This window comes from Pelecanus crispus, chromosome 11 (assembly GCF_030463565.1).
Source record: "Pelecanus crispus isolate bPelCri1 chromosome 11, bPelCri1.pri, whole genome shotgun sequence".
NCBI classification, from domain to species: Eukaryota; Metazoa; Chordata; class Aves; order Pelecaniformes; family Pelecanidae; genus Pelecanus; species Pelecanus crispus.
This window is the reverse complement of record NC_134653.1, coordinates 15,459,554-15,483,776: the sequence shown is the minus strand read 5'-3', so window position 1 is coordinate 15,483,776 and position 24,223 is coordinate 15,459,554. Positions and strand designations below refer to the sequence as shown.

The following is a 24,223-nucleotide window of genomic DNA, read 5'->3' as shown; positions in this document are numbered from 1 at the left end:
CTTTACCTTGAAATTTTGTGTATTCTTTGAGATTTAATGTTTTGTGAGTTTGATGGTTTCTTTGCTTGATCTTAATTATGTCCAGGTTTGTGCATTCTTTAGTCATGTTCCAGAAGCCATCTCTTCATCTAAGGATTTGGCAAGGCTTAGCGGTACTCTAGACTGAAAAATTATTTACCATGTTGGACTTGGTTGTTTTGGGGAAGAGAAAGATATACAACCTTTGTTGATTTTTTTTTTTTTTTTTTTTTAACTGATTTCTCTGTTGCGCTTTTTAATTTGGGTACGAAAAATGACAGTAGCAAGCATTTACATTAAAATGCTTTAGTTCATTGTCTAAGCCTGCAGGTGGGTAGACTGTTACTACAGTTCTCTGCAGCATATTTCTATTTTTTATTAGCTCTTTTTCCTGCTCTGTTCTTTATGTAAGTTATTGGTGTAAGTGATTGCCCCCCCCTCTTTCTTTTCTCCCTAATGCTTTGTTCTTCTCCTCCTTCTCTCCTACTATTTTATTCCTGATCTGTTCATCTCCTAGGGGCGTGGGATACATTAGCTGTTTCAAGAAATTCTATTCCATATTAAACAGTGGGCTATATCCTACTTGGTTTAGAGGTGTCCATCAATTGTTCTTACAACAGTATGTGACTGAAGTACAGGTGTTTAAAACAAAGTTCGCTCTAATTTGCTGGTACATCATGTAGCTGTGGTTGTCCTTGTTAGCCTTGAGGTAAACTTCATGAAGTCCAAAATACCAAGTATATGCATAGCGAGTGGGACATTTTTCAGTGCTGCTGAGCTCAGCTGGTGTTATCCTTGTCTCTGAATATTCTGCTTTTGCCTAGTAGGTTTTCATAGTGCACCTGGAACGTGGATCCTGGAACTGCCTCTTGTGGCTTGGGAAGAAAAAGTGACTGGCTTGCCTCTGTATGTAGTTCTGTCTGGAAAGCATGCAGAGCAGAATTGCAGTGCAGATAACCATGTCAATCATTTCTCTAAATACTGACACTCAGAGGACTGTGCTCCCCCTGCGGAGGAGCTAGGAACTTTTCACCATTAAGCGGCTGTCTTGCAAGTCAGATTTCCTCATGGATATTTTTTTTTTCCCCAACTGCTATCAATGACCCAGTTTTTATTCTATTTCAGTTCTGTATTTTTGTCTATAGATGTTTGCCACCACTATGCTAGATAGTTGATAATACTTTGACAATTGTTACAACAGCATTTATTCATCTAAATCATACCCTGCTGGTGTAGGCTATTGTATCAGCATGGTATGCTATTTCAGTTATACTACCTATTATATTTGGCCCCAAATGCTACTTGAAAAAAATATTTCAAGGAGCTTGTTTCAAGACCCCAAGTGCTTCAGAGCTGCAGAAGTAAGCAACTTGGTCCAGCTCCTGCTCTGTGGTGAAGAGATCAAACCTGACATCCCAAATAGATAACATACTGCTGTGCTAGTTTGGTGAGGCACAGTAATGACTTGTAATCATAGGCATTATTACTTCTAAGAGGCTTCCTTGCTGAGAGCCCTGCATGTAAACTTTGTAACTATGCCCCACGTGTATTTCTTTGCTTATGCTAAGGAATAGCGGGAATGTATTGCTCACTTTAGCAGCTGTTATGTGTCGGTGCATGCTCTAAAATAGATTCTTCTCAAGGATACACAGAACCTTAAACCAACTGATTTTTATGATAACGTTTATAAAGTGCCTGTTTATATACTTAGTTGTTTTGCTTGGTGAGAAGACAACCACCTTTTTTTCCTGTGTTGCTAAGTTAACTTAGGCTTTGCTCCCGGAAAGTACTTGTCATTCTGTGAGTGGGTATCTGGTGTGAGGAGAGCAGCTGTTACACTGCCAGCTAATTGTGCCACTGCATGTATATCAGCATGTCTTATGTTCTTCTGAAATCTCAGTAACTTATTCTTGTGATTTAAGTATCACCTCAGCTTCTTTTTCCTTTTGATTCTCATAGCAAGAAGGGACTGCAAATGTGATATTGAAACAGAAGATGTAAAAATGATTATTCTGGTTTTTATTGAGATACTGTGATTTTAACTTCCTCTTATGATTTTTGAGTGCTTGAAATTGGTGAAGTAGTAAAGCTGAAGCTCCTCCCTAAACCCAAAAAAAACCTTCACCCAGAGATAAAGAGAGCAATTATGCTCTGTCATGTCTAGTCATGTTTGCTCAAACAAATTAGCCAAACGCCATTGAATGACCCTCTGAATGTTCATTGTGGGGCAGACTAACAGTTATTAGATCACTTGAGCAGGTTAATTCCAACCAACTCCAAGGCAGATTTGATGCACAAAACATTGCAGAGGTCTCTTCAATCACATTGTCAACCAGAGATACAGTCATATTACTCCAACTTGAAAAGTTTCTTCTAAAAAGCATTACCAATTAATTTCTGATGTGCTAAGTTTAATTGAACAATTAAACAATTTAAGATTTTTCTCCCTGCTTGGCCCTGAAAAAGTTAACAATATTGGGTTTTTTGCATTTTCTTGTACTTTGTATAGTCTCTTGGGTTCTTTACTTCTCCATACCAATTCTTTTACAAGTTACATTATTGACTTTTTCTTCTCTCTGTGCAGTCTAAGTAGCCATGGCATCCAAATGCTTTGGCTGTGCTTCGGGTTCTGATGTATTGAAAAAAACATTTGTTGCACATTTTGCTGAATAAACTGAGCATAAATTTCAAAGGGAATCTTGGTACGATGAAATAGCTAATTACAACTTACTTTGTATTTGACCTTCTGCATCTTTGCTTCACACTATAACATGGTAATTAAAATTGATAGTTACAGGGGGGGATTTTTTTGTGAAAATTAGATCTCATTTTCACTAAATACAGGAGTGGCTGTGCTAGGTTAGATAAGACTAATGATGTTTTCCATTGTCTTGTAATTGGCATGCAAATGGTCGTTAATGGTTTGCAACTTCATCAGAAGTTGTTGATTCCTCCCTGCACCAAGGCTTTGTAATTGCATTATAAACTTGTATATTGCCTTTGTGCAATGGCAGCAGGAGAATATGTTTGTAACATCGTGGCTAACCAGCAACATCTTTAGGTCCTCGCTTGCAAGAAACTGGCTCTCCATTAGAGAGGTCAGAATGGTCAAGTAGCACAGGCAGATAGAAAACTAACAAGGTTTGTAGTTAAAAGCTATGAAGATTGTTCGAATTGGCTTCCTCTCTTCTTCCTTAAATCATAAGGCTGAATTTCTATTCATGTGACAGTCTTTGCCCAGGGTTACACAAGAGCTAAACTTACTCTCCTGCATGACTACGAGTGGGTCTCTGTTAAGGATGGCTTAGTGGCTTATTAGCCCCCAGCCCTGAAAATATTTTTTTCAAATTCTGTTTATACACTCAGGTTTCCATTCCTCTCCCACACACCTATCTCTTCAGCTTTCCCACACACCCACCTACCTACCCACAGAATTACTTTAATTAAATGTTACTCATGTGCAGGTTCACTTACCACTTCTACCTGCTTCATCCGTTCCCTTTCTAGGGTCAGTATGAAAGAGTGACTTGATGCAAACATTTAACTTTGCTATCCGTCAATATTAGAAAGACAGTAGCGAGGCATACCAATCTGTCTTGGCTTAACCTGCAAGCAGTTGAATCCATCTGTAAGTTTGAAGCTGCTTTATGGTCTACCAGTGACGTGACAGGGTGAAATACACGTCACAGGCAGAAGCAGACAGAGGACAATTTTCTTATCAACTAGATACGCATTCAGGAAATGGTTAGAAGTTCTTCCTTTCAGACTTTATTGGAAAAGGAATTAGGCTGACCTAATAGTCTAACATGCACATCATGCTGTATTTGGTCTTTCTGGGATATGCAGAAAGATTTGGGTGGTCATTTTAATTGCACAGATCTAGACATTAACTGGTCAATAATTTATTAATTAATTGTAGAAATAGGTAGAAATTCCAGGTGAAGGGATAAGTAAAAGCGTAACCTGTTTTGGTTCTGTTTTGAGTTAATCCTGCATATATATGGCAGCTTCTTTACAAAAGTGTGACATGGAAATAGTAATCTACATGTCAAGGTATTTGCTGCAATTTGAGGAAGACCAGAATAGTGGGTTTTTTTTCTGTTCTGGTTCTACTGGAAGATAAGAATGCAGCTAGGAGGTCCATTCAGGCCGTTAGGCTATAGGAGATGGACTTTGGTTATGAAAGCATGCATACCTTTGTACTGTAAACCACAGGTAACTTATGTTTAAAACTATTGATAGGAACATAAGATAACTGCCTTAGGGTATCTGAACTTCTTAGTATATAATTTTCTGATTTTAATATAAACATCACTGTTTAAAGAAAACTATTCCTTATCATTCTTATTGCTATGCTTTTCTGATTTCTATTAAAACCAAAATGCTTTAAAATATATTTATAACATCAATAAATTAGAATAATAATACATGCACAGATCAGCATCTTTATTTTAAAAATTCAGGTATTCTTAAAACTAAATTTACTCTTATTGTCATAGGTTTTGTTCCCAGTTAAGACAGTTTATATGTTACAGTTGCATCGTGTACCTAGAAACTAAAATAATGTACACATTTGATAATTAATTTGATAAAATATGCATTTACAGTAGAATGCCTCTACCAAAAACTTTACATGCAGTTCTTCGACAGCAAAAGCAGAATTCCTGTTCTGTTTCTCTTTGTGTGAAACCTACTTAGTTGTTTTGTATAAAATTGAGGTTCTTTCATGTTGATATGTGAGCAGTTGTTAACTTGAAAAAAAGATAGTGCCAGCTGGTTATAACTTGATCTTATTGGAGGGTTTTTTTTTGACATGAGTAGTTGCCACGTGCTTTGTGCTTTTTAATTATGTGATTAAAGGTGAACATTTAGATACTTTGTTCGCACTGCAGGGATAGAGGGTAAATATTTCCTAATATATTGAGAAGGTTTTATAGACATATATAAAATAATTGCTAATTTTTAAAAAAGAATTGCATAAATGCAAAACCTGCCTCTCCTTTTGCTTGCTTCTTGCCTGCTTTTAATGTTTGTGTGCATTTTAGTTGTTTTGTCTTCCTTTTCATCTTTAAAACACTTTATTCCCTTTTTATAATCTTCATCTGGTTTTCCTTTTATGTTGTTTTTCAATATGCCTACTTTGTCTCTACTTCCTGTTTCTTCCCAGTTTTTGCTTATTCCAAGATTATCTAGTAGTTTACTTTCATTCCCCACCCCCCAGGAGTTACAAAACCAGCTGCCATTGATTTTAATGTGGCATAGAGAGACAGTAATCTTCTGAAGGGAATATATAGTTGGTGGGAAGAACATACATGAGAAATCTGGTATTTCTCTATCAGGATTGCTGCATCTTGCTGGTTCTAGATGCTTTTTCAGATGGTATTCCATGCAATTGTGTTGCAGTATCAGCATATGATGCTGCCTTTTTTGATTTAGAAAAGCTTCTCAATGGCTTTCTAAGAGAGACCCCTCAGGCCGTCTACAACTCTTGCTTAAAGGAGCTTTCTGCATTTGCTTTTCCAGCAGAGACCTCTTTAAATCTCACACACTGAAACAGTTGCCACTGCCATTGATCTTCTCTTCCCTTTCTGGGAACTGCCTCTGAACTACAGTCAGTGTCTTATCCCGGTATAAAATTCTGAGATACCCATTTAAAATCCATCTCCAAACGGCAGGAGAATGTGTAAGTACTCTTCAAGTCCTTCACAGCTGCAGCAACAAGTGCTGTAAAAATGCTTGTGAGGAGGAGGGGATTAAAGAGTGCCCGTGTGGCAGCTTCTTATCAGCCTCTGCCACGAGGTCTAATAACACCTCTAGGTGCAGTAGACAAAGAACATGAAACTCTCTATCAGTGGAACAGAGGACTTCAAAGGTTGTTTGCCACTGAGGACGTGTCAATCTTTAAATATTGACTGATTGCAGATTCTGTAATAAGACTGGCACTGCCTCCCAGCTTCCTTATACCTTGAAAAGTAAGAACGGAGGGTTTCTCTTGCTGTGCTTTTTTGCTTTGGATTGTAATTAAAATACTTTTATTCTCTGATTTATTAAAAAAAACAAAAAAAGCAGCAGAATGCCTTCTGATTCAATCAAAAGAGAAGAGGAAAGCGTGATTACAATTGACAAGTCTTTTCTATGTGTGTGTTTTTTTGTTGCTGTTATAAAAAGTGCATCAAAAGATGTCAACTATTTAATTTAATAAGGTTTCACATAAGTTCCAGCTGTTCCAGAGTAGTATCTAAATATTTGATTTGAAAACAATATGTGTACCAAGACTACAACATATTGCAGGCATGATCACCCAGCTATCCAGAAAGACCTAAGTCTGTCTGTGCTAATTAGCGTTTGTAGATGAAGTTTCTGTAGTGGCAGCTTCAGTTAAAAGATCTTGTGGGTTATAAGCACATAACGTGTGAGATAAGAGACATCTACAAAACTGAGTGGAAACTATGTCAATTTACTATTTTCAAGTTATAATAATGCTGGGACACCTAATATTGCTTTTCATAATGACATGTGATATATTTTGTAAAAAGCTCATGTTACAAAAAATGTTGTCTTATTGCTACCCTTATTTAAAGAGATTTCTTGCCAAAAATATAGTTATAAAAAGTCACTTGACTTAAAATATTTGAAAGCATTATTCTTAACATGAAATGATATTAAAAAGGAAATTATATGGTTTTTCACTTACATCAAGGAAAAATTAATAGTTTAGGCCAGATAAATTTGCTTTTAACGCATGCATTTGCTTGCAAATGTAGCAATTCTGTTGCCTATTTGCTCTGAGTCCTTATTCTTTTGTTTTTAGGGGTATGGAAATACTTGGGTTGTGCTGAGAAATATGGTTTCTCATGGACCCATTCCCTCCCCTTCATTTCCTTGCTTACATAGATTTCAAGCACAGGGTTACCAAATTTAATGAAGGAGATGCTGAGTTTCACCTCTGAATATTTGTATTTCCTTGTTCTCATACATAAGCTCTTCCTTTTTTTTCTTTAAAGAAAAACTGGCAGGGACAGGTGGCAAACTGTCCTAACCTGGAGCAGGAGAAATAGTGGAGCTTTGTTGTTGATATATGAATGTCACTTTTTTCTCTTTGAAGTACAGAATGTATTCTAGTTTTGACAATGTGTTTGGGAAAAATATATCAGATGGTGTTAAAAAGTAAAGGATATAAAAAAGAAATAAAAATCAGATAAAAAGGTAGATTTTAAGCAAATTGAAAAACTTTTCTTTTATACTAAACCCTTAAAGTGATGAACTTAAAATACATTACAGTTAGGGGTTTTTTTAGGAAGCTTGCTTAAATTCCTGGATTTTTAAAATGTCTTTCTGATTTACAGAGTCAAAAAGTTAAAAGTTGGAGGGGTAAACATGTTTGTAAGGTAGACATTGAATCATTTCTAATGCATGAACGTTGTTTGATACTTATGAGCAGGTGATACTATATCGCAGTAAATTTGCACCATGGTACACAGTACTTTAGTGACAAGATACGGTTTTAACCTCAGAGACAAGTCTTGCAAGCACTTATAACTGAAAGGATTGTGTACCAGTGTTCATAATAATCGGACAGAACTTCTTACAAAGGTGTTAGATTCGGGAATAGATACCTGCATAATGGGGTCCTGAGTGTATGCAGGGCTGTTGGATAGTTGTGTTTGAATACACTTGCATTATAAGCTTTTCCCTTTATTAAAGCTGATGGGTGACATTTTGAGTTGTATGCTTGAATTGAGACATCAAGCTTGTGCTGAAATGTCAGTACCTGCTGGTATGCACAAAGGTATCCAATAATGGCTACTATTAGGGCTACTTAAAACTTTGTTTTGAAGGTAATCTTTAGCACATACTTACTGGTAGTTATAAAGCTTTGGAACACTACAGGCTCCACTCATTGTAAAACTGCTGAAGCTAACTTACAGACTGGCATTATATGTACTTGTGAAATGGCTCACACATGCAATAAAAGCACTTTCACACCAGCAGAAAATGTTGCTATTGGCTTCTTCCTGTCTCCAGCATGCATTTCCAATTTTAGAATTTTCTTCCTCTCATTTTTGAGTTAAGCTCCCTCTTTTCTTTTTTTTCCCCATTGAGTTGAAAGTGTTGCAGATCCATCCTTTTATCTCTGTTCTCTCTTGAAAGAAACTTGCAGCCATTCCCCATGTTACTTCCTTTCTGCATGTACAGCAAAGTCAACTTTCCAAAGATTCTAATGTGTTTCATAGACAAAACATGTTCAATCAAAGGTACTAGTGTCTGAATCACTGATTCTGTTCTGCGCTTTCTAATGGAAAAAGCCAAGGTTTTTCTTTTTTTATTATTATTGTTACAGCAAGAGATACTTCTGTTTTCAACACAGGTGGGTTGGTTTTTTTTTTTTGTTTGGTTGGGTTTTTTTTCAAATACATACTTTCAGGACAGCAAATTTACTATATCCCATGTGTCCACCTTTGCCCAGTGCATCTAATTTTTCTTCCTGGAACTCTTATCCAGATGCAATTTGAGGACTTGGGATATTTGTCTGGGGGTTTTCACAGTTATAGACTATTACATGCCTAGAAATGTAGCATCTACTCACTGCATGCTAGATGGTATAGATGATTTTAATAATCCTAACTATGCATGTGTAGCGAGTCTTGTCTGTAGTAAAAGTAAGTAATTTTGTACGTCACATTTCTGACTGAGAAATGTGGTGGCCCTACTAGTCATGTATGCCCTGGCCACCCACTATATAAAATTGCTTTCTACTATCATCAGCTGTTTAATATCCCTATAGACAATCTTTTCAGGTAGCAAACTGAATCTAGTCTCAGTATCTCCAGTTTCCTTAACCTAAACACTCATAATGTATTGGCCCAAATTTGAGTAGCTTTCTAATTAATTGAATTATTGATTTGACATGCTGATTTGCCATATCTCAGATACTGATCATTTAGACCTGCTAAGTTTAGAACCAGCTAGCTAGCATAATTTAGGAGCCTGGTGTTTTTTATTTTGATTGAACTTATTGTGTCCTATGCTTTTAAGCTTTTTGCCTTCAGTGGGAAGGAAGGAGGGCTCATTCCTGAATATTCAAGTTTTGTGTTTTCATCTATCTGTCTGTCTGTCTATCTCTCTATTTTCTTCCATGAAGAATGGTGTTTTGTCTTTATTACAACTAAAAGGAGACTTTTTGGTCTTATTACTTAAGATGTTCACAGGAAGTTTACTGCATGTATAGCATAGTCATTCCACAGGTATCAGAGTAATCATTCGAGTTTAGACTAGACCTGAATCTGGTTTACAATTTATGGTTTAATGAGCATTACAAGCATACTCCGTTCTCTTTGGGAAAGCTGTGTGCCCTCAGGTGTATGTTGTTCCTGCTGGGACTGAAAAGAGGGGAACGAGGCTGGCTGGTGGTATGTCTGTCGAAGTTTGTTGCCCCTGCAACAAACTGTACATTTACTACAAGGAATTGTTCTTGATCATAATTTTCAGGTGAAAAAATGGGAATTAACTAGGAAATCCCTGAGATTTAGTTGAAAGTAGTAATCCTTTGGGGATGCTTCATAACACCTTGCCCTACTGATCAAATGTGGTATTTGCTCAGCAGTTTTCAGTAAGAGTAGATATTTCATGCCAAATGTTATTTACTTTATTTACAGGTGGGGTCTTTTGTAAATTGAATAGTGCCCAAGTGATAAATTTGTTCCTCTCACATTTGCTGAAATACCTTTGTACCTTGACCTTCTTCTGATAAGGTTTGTGAAATATCCTAGTGCATATTTAGGCCAATTCTATCACTAAGAGAAAGAGCTTTGAGTGCTATGAGAGCTTGAAGAGTTTTTTTTTTAATTTGTTTGCTTCAGTCTTATCTCTGTAGTCATATATTCACTGTCCAGTCTCCTGTATAGTAAAGGCTGAGTGGGAAATACACAAAATATCTGTGGCTGGTGTTAATGATGCAGGAATATAACATGGGGGTTCAGTGTTGCACTGTACAAGCTTGTTGGTGCTGATGAATTACCTTGTCACAGAGATGTAACCAATGTTATGAGATCTTACTGTGGTTTTTTTCCTCATAGAGATGTCACAGTGACTGAAGGAGGATGTATGACATGCTGTGTTACTGCCTTAGGACCAGAATGTGTTGTCTGCTTTGGTGCAGCTGAGGGACTAAGCTTTTTATATTGCTAGCAGCTTGTCAGGGCGTAAGGCAATCTATAGGTGCATTATAGGGCTGCTCTAATCTGATTTTGAATGCAAGGCGACCCTCCTTTGTTTTCTTTAAAATTTCTGGCATTTTACCAGGTGATGATTCCTTATATCAGGGAAGCTGAATTGCATTTCCTACCACTCTTACGGTAGGCACAAAACAATTTGAGATAGAGAGCTTACAAGCTTGTGACCTCAAATGATAAAGGTATTTAGGTTTGGGAGTGGACTATAAGACTGAGATAATTCTGAATGTGATGCTACTGCTTTAATCTAGTGTGATTACTTCTTTCCTGTTGAGTTTAGAGGATGATCCCCTCCAAGCATCTCATGAAAAGATTGATTTCATCCTTGTGACCATTTTGTGAGATTTTGTTGAATTACAGTTGTTGTTTTTTCCACGTTTGCAGGGGAGGAACTAGGGTACAAGTAGTTTAAATAACCTGCCAGAGGCAAATCTGTGACAAAACAGATTGCAGCAGCTGGCTGTCCTGAGCCTAAGTGTCTAGACTGAGAGACAGTCTTTTCCCCATAACAACAGAATGCTATTGCTGAATTTCATTTTGAACTGGTGTGTTCTTTTGGAGCATTGAGCATTGAATAGATCATAGTCTGAGCTTGATTTGTGTGAATGCTATGTTTCAGGTGTATGAATAAGAAAAGAAGCTGGTAAAATACTCTGTTACTTAGGAAATGTGTATGGGTTTGTTTTTTTTTTTTAAAGGCAAAACTCTGCAGCTTGGTTTAACTTTCAGACATACCATGCAGGCCATGTGAAGCTAGCATCTCTTTGTCCACCTGCACCCCACCTTGTGATATGTGATGAGAGTAGGGTCATTGTGTGTGGTAGCTTCTAGCAAGATGCATCTGCTCCTTTGCTTTGGTCTAGTTTCCAGCTCTCTTCCACAGAGGAATGGGATTGAGAAGTCAAAGATGGGGCATCAAGTGATATGAGGAACATGACTGCTGCCAGGACCATGGCAAAGGTCAGGTGACAAGGAGCTAAAAACTCCCTGTAGTATGCTAACTATGAAGACATTCTGCTGTGTTATTTAGCTTTACAAATACAGTGACCTGTGGCTGTCAAGAGAGAGGGAGACTGAAAACTGGCCTTTGACTTACTAGGTTGTTGGCTTTAAAACCTACACCGCAAGTCTTCAGAAAGCTTTGCAGAAGGATGGCAGGAGATCACAATAAGGACAAGGAGCATGACCAGGAGGGGAGTCGACTGGCAGCATCTTGTTGGAGGAGGGCACTGGAGAGAGCAAAGCACCTCAGCAACTCCTTAATCTATTCCATCCATAACAAATTTATTTATGTTTGGGGATTTTTTTTTTTTTTAGTGCGATAAATGCAGCAGGCAAGGCCAATAGTAATCCATGTCTCCATATGATTACCAGCAAGCAGAAATCCCTCAGCGGCTGAGGCTGAATTCTTGTTCTTTCAACCATTGTCCCTACATAAGTGTGCAGAAGATGGTAACAGAGCAGCAGATACCCTTTTTTCCTTCCTGTGGCATTTGTCCCCATGGTTTTCCTTTTTCCTTCCTCCTTTTTCCTTTTTCCTTTTTCGTCTCCCGTTTTCCTTCCTCCTGTTTTTTCTTTTTGCCATCACTCAGGTGCCTGTGGATAGGAGGATAATGCCTTACCCTGCCACACACCCCCAACAGAGAGCAAAGAAATGACAGATTTAGACAGGCATTGTTTCTCTTTGAGATATGCTCAGCTTATGCAGTGGTGTTTGTTAGCCATAAATTTTATGAGAATGTTTGTAAGCTTACAATTTTGCCTTCCTCATGGTAGGTTTCAGTACCTCACATTTCATACTGATTTGCCAGGAAAAATATTTGCAAGCAACACTGTATTTGTGCAATATTTGTATAATACATTCATCAACTGCAGGTTTTTTCTCAAATGTGGCTATGCATATGGCATGGACATTTAACACAGCATACATACTGCCTGAATTGCTGTATTTTGTGGAGGGTTTTTTAAATACAGCGCATGATATGTAGTTGGAGAATCTATGACTTCAGAATTGCAATGATTCTTGTACTAGGAGTAATTCTGTGTATTTTTTCACTATGGTACGCTGTTGAATATTGCAGAAAACATAACAAATAATTTGCTGTTTCTAAAAAATTCTTATTTTATTTTAGAATAAAATTTGCATGAGAAGGATTTCTTCACATTGGCATGAGACAATATTTGAGACGTTTGGCAATTTTGTGTCTAGTCATTTTCATGGATAGTGGAAGAACAGTTTTACTTTGCATTTCATGAAAAATATGGACTGTGTACTGAAGTGATTTTAAATTCAGGCAAAAAGAAATTATAAATGTTCCTAAACAATGATAGCTAAAATAAAGTGCTGTATATGAGCTTTCAGTTTGATAAATACTTACTTATGAGGTCATAAATACTTGAGGTACAAAAGGTTAATGTAGTGTGAAAGGCTGTAAAACACAGCGAGCAACCTGCTAGATCATAATGATGCATTAGTACCTTTCAGTATGAATGCTAGTGGTTATAAAATCTTTGGGTTGAATTTATTCTGTAATACAAGAATGTAAAGCCGGAGTATCTTCACTGTGTAGTTGTACTTATCTTTTTATATTTATTTCTCATTGTAAAAATAATAAAAAAAAGGCTCTTATCTGCTCATAAGTGCACACTGACTGAAAATGATAAAAAACTGGTTTTGACTAATATAATTTCTGAAGAGCATATGTCATAGATATTGTCTGTGTATTCAAAGTAAGTAATAAAGTAATACTCAGTGATTCTTTGTCTTCTGTGTATTAATAAGTTTCCATGAGATAAAGTAAGCAATAATGCATAAAGGAAACAGAAGTGGTATAAATTCTGTAAAGCGGTAATGCAATTTAACTTTGAGAAGAAAGAAATACAGTGCTAAATTCACAAAGTGAGCATTTACTGAATGATAAAATTGACTTTATCATAATAAACTATAGTATTTCTCAGTCTTAGAAGTCTTCTGCAGTTTATAGTTGTCTCCAATATGCTGATGCAGCTAATATTTCTCATTTAATATCTACCTCTGTGAAGTGTTAATTTTCATGCTTTGGTGATCATTGCCTTTTACTGAAGCAAATTACTTCCTCTTACTCTTATATCAGAGCTTATGACAGATTAGGATAATTTTAATGTAATTAATCTTTTCAGTCAGTTCCACTCTTTTCAATGAAGTGCCATGTCTTGGCCAGGCTGAATTGAAGCAGTTAATAAAATCTGGAATTAAATATGAAAAACCTTTATTTGCAGACTGTTGACACTTTCTTTCTGCCTTCTCTGCTCTCTGGTTACAAAAGAAGTATTTTACTTTCAATTTATTCTCTTAGTGAAGTACACCTGTATCTACAGGATATTAAATAGTTTTGAGGAATTAAGAAAAATGTCTACAGGAAAATATTTGATATAGGTACATCGATCTCCTAATGCAGAAGCCTGGTTATTTTTTATTATTATTTTTAGATGTTGAAAATCAACACATTCTGTTCTTATTAAGATACAATTTAAAAGTTGATAGTGTTTGGATTGTGCAAATATTTCTTTAGTAATTCCCTGTAGATAATTATTTTTAGTTTAAAACCATATTTAAATTTGCAAAGAACACTGTGAGCAGTTTCTGCTCTGACAGAATTAGCACAGAATACCTGTGAGAGAACAGAAAGTGAAATACGCATCTCATAAAAGCCTCCATAACATCTCTGAAAATAATGTATTTCTTAACAAATTTTGAGGTGGTTTATTTTATTTTGAGACAATTGGTCAAGCTAGAAATCCAAATAACAAAACCCCAGTAGGCCAGTATATCAAGTTATGGATATATGACTCATATTGTCAAGTGCCGCTTTGTATTACAAAATACAGGATTTTGATGATAACACAAAAAAGTATTATATATTACCAACTCATACTTGTATATTAAGTTATGAGGCTTTCTGTATCATACTTATGGGCAGAAACTTAGTTTGTTTATTTTGTTTGTTAGGGTTTTTTTGCTATAGTATTCTCAGAGTCTGTATTACATTAAAGCAGCCACAGCTGTTCAGTCATTCTTATTGACTAGCTGTATATTTCAGTAGTGCCTCTTCTTTTTTTTTTTTTTTTTTTTTTTGAATTAAATATCCTCCTCATGCTACAGTAATCGTGGGTATTCTTAATAGAATTGCATGGGGGAACTTAATTAACCTTTTCTTCTTCCTTTTTATTTAAAGGAAATTTGAAAAAAATCAATGGTGTGGTTTCTAATTTAATGCATGCACCCCACAATGTCTATTAGAGGTTCTTCACATGAGTAAGTCAGGTGAGACAGAACTGCTCATCTTTAGCTCACAACTCATTTTCTTTCAGCTGAAATGTTCACCTGACATTCTAACTGGGGAAGAATGAGAGTCTTGAGTATATGCGTTAATAAATATATATTCTTCATGAATTTATATCATCTCATAACTGCAGTCATTAAACCATATTGGATGGTTATGCAAATAACTGAAGGAATTTCAAATCATACCTACCAGTTGTGAATCTCATTTTTTGACCTGCTTTTCTTTCTTTCATTTTATAAATAATAATTAAAAATGCTTGTGATACTTTTTCTCTAGCTATTGAGTGGTCAAGAGATGCACAGTGTTCTGGAGCACGTGAATTCTTTACTGAGATGGAAATGAGCAAGACAGTAAAGGTTATAATTTACAATTTTAGTTGTAAATCCATTTCCAGAAGTCCAACAAAGAGCAATTTTGACAGTATTTCCTTTAGAAGTAGAGGAATGGGGAGGTGTTACAAAAGTAGATAATACTAAATGTAAATGCAATTCATGCCATATTTCTGTAAACTATTCTTTTATCTTTCTCTGGATGAAGTCAGTTTAAGTATTCTCAGTTTGTTATATTTCTAAATGAGTTTTACTCCCTATAGGTGTTAATTATTGCTGTAGTTTCCTCTCATATTAGTGTCTAAGTTCTACTCACAAAAAGAAGATTCTTAGCTCATCCTGAATAAAGTCTGTCTTTATAGATTGAAAACCCCTTGTGATTTCCTCATATTCCTGAAGTACAGTATATACAGCGTAGGCTTGGTTGTCAAACTGAATGGCCAAACCTTTTTTCCCTTAAAAAGTGGTAAATGCAGTAAGAGTATAAAGTAGAATGAAAATTCCATACCTAGAAAAGAACAAAAAAGACTGTGAAATGGCTTCTTTTGAGTGTATTTTAGATTACTAAATGTTTTCTATAGCAACATTGAAGCTAAAAGTACTTGGATGTCCCTAAGTTTGCTGAAGGAACTAAAAATCTGTTTGGCTGAGATTTTTATACAGGTTAAGGAAGCAAGCTTAGGTTTAGAAACAGGTTTCAAAAGAAATAACTGAAAAATATTTTCTTTTCTTTTCTTTTTGTTTTTTTTTTTCTTTTCCAGTTTCAGTCTGCTAACCTATGTAGATGGTTGACTTGTAAGGATTGGTGGGGCTTTCTTTTGCAGTAAAGGTTTGAAGTACAATGGAAAAAAATGGAAAAATAATTCCTTAACTTTCATGAAAGACTAGCTTTGGGATATCAGAACCTGGCATTATTCCCACAGAGGGTGGTGGCTGATAAGCTGACTGTGTGATGGACATCTGGCAATAGTATTCTTTTGTTAGTTTTTCTTAAGTTATGTTCCTTTTTCCTTTCAAATGGCAGGAAATAATAAAGTAGACTTTAGCTGTAATTCAAGGAATGTGGTGAGAATTACAGCTTACAGTTACTAATATGTGAAACAAAGTGTGTATAGAGAGACTTCAGTTGTGTTACGCAGGTTCAGGATAAATGGTGGAACGGACTCTGTAAAGCAGAAAGGAGTAAAAATCCTAAGAACTAAGAAATGATGCAGTAATCATGATTGCACAAAAAAGAAATATATAAATATCTTTATTTACATAGTTATACTATTATACTGTATACTATATATATACGTAAAGAGAATGTGCAAGAGAGGAATATGGGAACCTTAGATACACAAGTGAGATTTAAAAGGAAAATAGTGTAACTATGTAAATCAATGCACAATGAGAAAAGTGATTATGCTGGAGTGCCTTCCTGTAGCATATTAATCCTTCCTCTCTGAAGAGTGTCTTGTTTATTTGGGTTGTGCCCATCAAATGCTAGATGTTGTAGAACAGTGATGGGAAAAGATGACATATGGTTCTCACTTGCCAGCAGTGTGTTTGCATAATGTTTATTCTACTGCAATTTCAAGCAAAGGTGTGAAGGCTTACCTTTTTCTGTGTCTAAGAATTTGTTTCTCTTTTGCACAAGTCATTGAAAACATGGTTCTCAGCATGTATGGGATATTTTCTATACCTCAGAAAGTATCTGGGCACACTTGGTACATCTGTAATATTCCTGCAAGATCATTGTGAAGATTAACAAGCTGTTCAAATTCTGACCGCTTCTTAGTATTGTGAGGATTTTCATGAAGCACTAAGCATGATAGCAGAAGAGGAAAAAGGGATGTCCTGAACTGATTTTTTTTTTATAAATAATTTTTTAAAATGCAATGCATGCAAGACCCCCTAACAGAGGTAGGTGAAGAGTTGTGGAAACTATGTGTTCCAGGACAGTTAAGTACTTTTATGAAATAATATATGTTTGGCATATATGATGCAGGAAAGAATGAAAAGCAATGTCTTTACAAATGCCTAAATATATGTAGCATAAAACCAAATAGTAATTAACGGAATAATAACCCCACCTGTACTTAGAAAAGGATATACAGAGTATTTTAAGAGGTAATCCTGGCATATTTCAGAAAGATCACATTCCCACTTGGGGTAATGGAAAGAACTTCTTTTGAGGGGGGAGCTTTGCTGAATAGTTGCCTTTCCAGAGGGTTTCTTGCATCTTTCGAAGTAACTGATGTCAGATATGGATCAGGACAACCATTTGCATGATTACATTTGTGATGCCTGGTATTTGAAACAATATTTTTTCAGAAGAAATAGTGTGTGCAGAGAATGCAAGATTGGCCCAGATAATTGCAATGAGCAACTCAGAGCTGTTGCCAATAGCTTTAGAATTTTTTGTTGTGTGGGTTGTTCCATATAAGTAGCAACTAAAGTGAATTTTTTATCTCACTTGTTTAGACTAAAGTTCTGTTTGAAAATTAACCCCAAATCTTATTATTGTATTACATTATTAACGCTTCGATGATCTCAATAGCAAATATTTTGTTCAGCTAGTAAATTAGTTTTTTCAGAGGTGATGTGGCTTAGAGAGTACATGTTGTATTCTTTTTCTTCATTTACACCTGCAACAGATTTGTGAACCAAGTCAGGTAAATTTGAGTAGCATTCTCAATACTGTGAGGCTGGACAGGTGCAAATGAAGAATAATCAAAAGAAAGTGGGTTTACATCATTAAATTGGAGGGCATAAATTTGATCTGCAGAAACTTCATTCTTGATGACAGCATTCAAAATAAAAGAATCCACTTAATGCCGTACTGTTAAATTAAAACCAAAAGCATATTGATTCAAGTGAGCAACTGTGAGTCAGAAAAGGAGAATCAGTCTATGTGTAAGAATAAAATGCATTTATGTACCTAATTTGCAAAGGACAAGAGCACTAATTTGTGTCAAGCAGGAAATTTTTGCCCATCCAAATGAAGTTTTTTCCCACTCCCTTTTTAGTTTTTGTTGTTTTCTCATGATATTCTGGCATCAGCCTTTATGAATTGATCCTTGTCAGGGCCCTGAGGGCACTGCTAGGCCTTACTGGCCCTGCTCAGCCTCCCCTGGGGTTCCCAGCACACTCCCACCCATGATCCAGGAGCTCCATTTCAGTCCAGCCCAGGGCCCTCAGCTCCTGCCCCTGCAACAGTGTGGGAGCACTGGTCTGCAGCTCAGCCCCAGCCCTGCCCTGCCTGGCCATGGGACCTTGCTGAACTGGACTCTGACCTGCTGATTGATCTGCTCTGTCCTGTTCTGACCTCAGATCTGCCCCACCACTGGGTAGCTGCCTGCTGATCACTGGGCTGGTCCAAGCCTGATTGTCATCACTGAACCCGATCTTGATTTGCTGACAAATCAAGCAGGATCAACTAGAGTAGGTTGTTCAGGACTGAGTCCAGTTGGGTGTTGAATACCTCTAAGGATGGAGCTCCATAAGCTCTCTGGGAAATTTGTTCTAGTGTTAGATCACGCTCACAGGAATTTTTTTTCCCAGCACTAAGCAGAATGTCCTGTACTTCAGCTTTTACTCATTGCCTCTTGTCTTGTCACTGGGCACCACTGACAAGAGTCTAGCTCCTTCATCTTTAGTCCCTCCCATCAGGTATTTATGCACATTGATAAGACCCTTCCAAGTCTTCCTCTTTTCCAGGCTCAACAGTCCCAGCTCTCTCATTCCCTACTTGTTTGTCAGATACTCCAATCCCTCACACATTACTGACTCGTGTTCCATTTGTCTTCTAGGACTCCCATGTCTTTTTCTGCAGGGCTGCTTTTCAGCCAGTCACTCCCCTGTGCATGGGGTTGTTCCTCCCCAGGCGCAGGACTTTGTACTTCTCTTTGTTGAACTTCATGAGGTTCCTGTTGGCCTATTTTTACAGCCTGTTGAGGTCCCTCTGCATGGTAGCACAACCCTCTGGTCTATCAGTCACTCCACCCAGTTTTGTTTAATCTGCAGACAACATTACTAGACTGAGTCCCATTTCTGAGAATTCAAGAGAAGATGAAACTCTGCAGTAATGGCTGAGGGAGCATGGCTGTAACATCCTATACTGATTCCTGAAGTGAATTACAGATAGCAAAACTGTTTGAGACTATTATGGCTAATGGCTTTTCTGTACAGATGTTAAATGAAAAAAGGGACATCCTGACTGAGGAATTTCTTGTTGCTGTGCTTGAAGATGAACAAGGGAAGAGGTCTGTTGGCAAGCTCATTGTGAGAAATAGGGAAAGATAGGAAAAAGCTTTAAACTCTCAGTGCTAACTCTCCTGATTCAAGGGTTGCTATTAGAGAGTGTTTTCTTTGCCCTTTTTCCTGAGAACTTGTCTTTTCCAGGAAAGGAAAACTTGATTTCAAAGGGATCTGAGTTCTGTTTCCACTTCTTCAAAAGATGCTTCCTTAAACTTTAGTATCAGTAATCAAAGTTGTTGCCCTATTCTGCAGTAAAGGCTGTATTGGTGAAGCAGCATTCATATGATCAAGCAGAGTCCACCATAAGATTAGCATTCACAGCTAGATTTGAAATGGTGATTTAAACTCTTTACAAAGTCATTGAACCATCCAGTACTGTTTAGATTTTTTTTTTTTTTTTTTTAAATGGGACAAGGGAAGGAAGAAGGAGTATTATCTAAAACTTTAAATCATCTTCCTTATTAACAAAGGAAAGGTGTCGGATGAGCTTGAAGAGAAGGATGAAAAAGTCTGCTTCTAGTTTATGTAAAGCATAATGTTCCATGTTGTGGACTTCTCTGACTTTGGTTGGGCTTGTGGAAAACTTTAGACACGTTCTATTAACTGTGATAGTGCATCGAGTGTTCTATAGGAAGGATAGCACCAGAACACAGCAGGCACAAACATGCTTTTCCATCCAAAACATTGTATCTCTTTTGAAATGCTGCTTGCATTTTGTTGCAACATGCTAAGATATGAAAGTGCCAAACATAACGAATAAGAAAAATAAATCCACCTATTTTTTCATGGAATGGCAGTAAACTAAGTTTGAAAAAATTACTGGCCTGTGTAGGAGCTGAACTGGTGTTTGTTAAGTTAGTGTATACCTCGGTATAAAAAAAGCAATGTGATTTAGAAAGTGTCTTTTTGTGACATGGAAAACCCAGAAATTCTTCTGTGTTTCAGAGGGCTCAAGAATTGACTCCTTGGGCTAAGACATGCAAGTGAGCAAATGGAAAGTCACAGCAGGAATTCAGGAATAGGTGAGGGGTCAAACAATGAGAAACCTTTTATCATGCTGTCACATTTTCTTTCTTTTCATGAGCTTGCACTGTAGCAATCAACCATTCTCTCTCAGCATGAAACTCTGCTCTCACAAGTTCACTCAGCAGTTGGTTGTGTCAACACAACTCTTACAAAAAAGGACTTTACATGCATGACATAAGTCTAGTTCAGGGGGGGAATTCCAGAAACTATAGTACATTGATTCCAGCTGAGGGTAAACATTGCTTTCTAAACAATTCTTTGTAGCCAAAACTGAAAATGTTCTATCTAAAGACACTTCTTCCCTTTCTTTTAAAGGAAGTAATGTCCTTTGAAGCTGTGTAGTATAGTATTTCATTAATGATTTTTCATTTGGACAAATATCGTTAAATGTCACAGCATTGTACAAGGTAGTCACAGACTTTAAAAGATATTTTTGTCTAGATAGAGCCCGTTGCCAGAACAAAAATTTTATAAGCTTTATTGCAGCTTGCAACCTTCTATAATGTTGACTTATGAGGGATAATTCTTGCAAGAATTTTTGAGCTAATTTGAACATTTAAGAAAAGAATCTCATTCTATTTTGTAACAGTGATGCTTGTGCATGAATGAATGACCACACATAAAAGTACCGTCACCTTCCTGTGTATTGAGTTATGATGTTTTGTGAATAATTTCTTCATATATTAAGGTAATAACTGAGTTGGATAGGAAAACTTATTTAGGGAGAATGAGTGGGTTTCCAGTAACCAAGTTATTGCCACAAGCTTTGCATCAGTCAGAAAGTCTTGGTCTCAAGAGCGTTGTGTCCTGATTTACTGCCAGTATGCAATTGTCTTTCAAAGTGTAACTTAGAAGGTGTTTTAGAACTTTCATAACTATTAGGCATATTTACCTATAAGCTTTACAAAACATTTCTATATTTCTTCATCTGTTTTACCCCTCTTTGCTTAAACTTTACCCCACTTCACTTTGTTACTTACTGGTACACATTTTTAGATGGCAGATCTGTATTTTTTGATATTTAGAACATATCATATCCATTCCCTATTAATACTTCCAGAGGAAGCATTTCAACTCCTGTTTTATATAATTTATCTGTATAACTCTGTAAGCCCTGAAGTCCTCTGTGGTCAGGTTAAGTGGCAGTTTCCAAACTGGCTTAAGGTGACCTAAGGCTCTGCTGCCATAGAAATAGGCCTGTCCTCCAGCTTTCTGTTACCCAACATCATCTACATATATTTGTCCCTTTCTTCAGTTGTGAATTGGATGAAATCACAAATTCATTTAATGAAATGTAAGTTTCCAGTTGGATCAATGGGTCTGAACCAACGCTCATCTATACAAACTCTGGAGTAAACACAAGGCGGGATGAAAGGCAGGGCTTTGTATCAGGTGTGTCATTGAGGCTTTAGTTGATCATGAAACCACAGCCTTAGCATTATGTTTCTTTTTAGGCACATAAGAGGAAACAAGCTCCATCACGAGAGAAATAACAGAGATGAATTTAGGATGTAAATGCGTTGAGTGTTTTGTAGGCAAAGGTTACATGAGCAAGTAATTTTTTAGTGCTGAGGATACTGATAGCTTTTTGTCTTGTAATACGTTGATGAATTTATCAAACAAGCTTGTGCAGTGTGAAGCTAGAGCTCCCATTCAAGTGATAAAAACCCTTTAACCGACTCTAATCAAAACTTCTATATTTATTTTCATGGTATTTTTTGATACGTTTTCATTTGTCGCCTGTCTTGATTTTATGTGAGTCTTTCAAGTATTGAAAAAAAGTTATTTTTAAACACTTCATTCCTGCTATTGAAGTGCTTTGAAAGAGCAACAAGAATTACATCAAAAGTAATAGTCTTCTGACTAATAGATGAAAGAGGAATAACAAAATTACTATTTCTTTGTGTCTATGTATTACTGCTTAAGATAGTTCATTTGGATTAAATTAATGCTTTTCCTCTTTGACCAGTAAAATGTTTCCTAGTGTGTCCACTTAAATTTTTTTTCTGAGGATAAACCCAAAGAATTTATTTTTAAATTATCCTGTGAAAATATCACAATAATTTAGGTTTTGTGGATGTAGAATGAACTTCTAAAAATGTGCATAGAGTGTATACATTTCCTCCTTGGCTAATGGAGCCAGGGTGCATGCTGATTAGAGAATGGTTTTGTTACTTGTTGTTGTTGTGATTCATGGATGCGATCAGTAGGCGGTCAGAAATAGTTATTGAATCGATGCAAACAATAAATAATTCATTAAGGCAACCTACTATAATTCCTTCTCCCATTTCGAGTCATTGGTACACTGATGTCAACTGGATGTCCTTAACTGAACTTGGCAACTGGTTAGTTACTCAAAACTCTATTAAAACCTATTATGAATATTCTTTTAAAAATCATATCTGCTCTTTATACCAGCAAATTTTGCCTAAGTTTTGAGACAACACATTCAGAATCCAAAACATTAATGGTTTCTGGTGATTCCACTCCAAGCATGACTGATACGCTATTCCCTGATATCCTGCTGACTATTTTAGAACAAAAATGATGAGCCAGCAATGGCGATGTAAAGCACTATGTAAGGGCTATATTCCATATGGTTAAGGAAGATAGATTGGGGAAATAATTAACATAGCCAAGTAATTAATAACTCTTTGGTTGCCCTGCAGTACCAGAAGCTTAAGAAACCTATCTTATTGCTCCTATCTGTCCTCAAAATTAATGATCTCTTATTCAGGCTGCTAGCTTTCTGTGCATAAGCTATCACAATAATAGAAGTACTTTCTTGTAGCCTGTGGTATCAGCATCCAGAATGCATCCATCTAGAAATGAAAGTAGTAATCAGTACTGCTTTAAAGTCCTCAACCTGGAACAATACCCAGTACGCTGAAGCCCCAAAGCATGTTCAATAGCAGGAACCATAGAAAATGCTGAAGAAAAGCACAAAATTATTCAGGTTCTTTTTCATTTGCCTGTAAATTGGATTAAGGGATTCTACTGGGGTATGCTTGTGTGTTGCAGTATATCTAAAACAAATGTCCCAGTCAGAGTCAACCACCTTAAATTGTCTTCCTGGCAGTAAATTGTATTAATCTGGATGATCAAGGACCTCTAACATAAAATATTCCAGAGGGGAGGTTGTTGTCTCTTCTCACTTAAAAAAGGTGCGCTGACACCCTGCCTCCTGACATCCTATCCCTTGACCAATACCGGCAGTGCAGACAGACTGCTGACACCCTGCCTCTGACCGACATCAGCAGTGTGGGCCGGATGCTGTCCGTATTATTCATGCAAGGTACAATTCTTTCAAATCACACTGACGCTGGTGGAGTCAAGGGGTGGTGTGACTCTTGCCCATGTTCAAAAGGCATTTGCGTGATTGGGTGTTGCTGTCAGATGACCGAGACACTAAGTGTCCCTGGCAGCCCACTGGAGCCATAGCATCGCTTATAGATCCAGTGTTTGCTATTGGTGATTGGGTGAGTTGCCATATGGGCATGTTGTTGATCATCTTTCTTACTCCCTCAATAAAGCTTTGTTGTCAGACTCCATTACTGCTCAGACCACATGCACTTATATCAAATGTAGTATGAGACATGCAGAACTGGAATTGTGTAGGGGCTACTCTGGTCCCCTATGTCTGGGAGAAAAGAAAGGTGAACTTCCTTGTCTGATATGAAACTTATTTAAGGCAAATACTTTCATTAGGTGGTTAGAATTTTGGACTAGCTCATACAGAAAAGCAGCCACTTTTTCTTGCCCTTGTTTCTAAATGCCATTCTACATGAAGCAATTACTTTCTTGTGAAGCACAACATTATGAATAAATCTGTTCTGCCTGTGCAAAACAATCAGGCTTGCTAGTCCATCCAGTTTCATCACTTGGGTCACCAAAACGCCATACAGCTTGCAAGCTAAGTATATGTCTCACATTTCATCTCAACTTTGAAAGATGTATATTATTAATAAGAATGATAGGCACAAGTGAACAACATACTTTGCCAGTAGTGAAATGGAAGGGAGGATTGCTTTTATGCACTAATAGACTGGAC

At 36.8% G+C, this 24,223-nt stretch overlaps 1 protein-coding gene across 10 annotated transcripts in view; it reads left to right on the top strand.

Moving 5' to 3' along the window:
- RBFOX1 (RNA binding fox-1 homolog 1) overlaps window positions 1-24,223 on the top strand; it is a 1,399,804-nt gene that overhangs the window by 1,263,737 nt on the left and 111,844 nt on the right. Inside the window, exon 2 of one of the 10 annotated variants that reach the window (XM_075719232.1) lies at window positions 11,843-11,848. The exons of the other annotated variants lie outside the window; for them this stretch is intronic. Coding sequence (XP_075575347.1) covers window positions 11,843-11,848 — 6 coding nt within the window. The remainder of the gene's footprint in view (window positions 1-11,842; window positions 11,849-24,223) is intronic. 10 annotated transcript variants of the gene reach the window in all.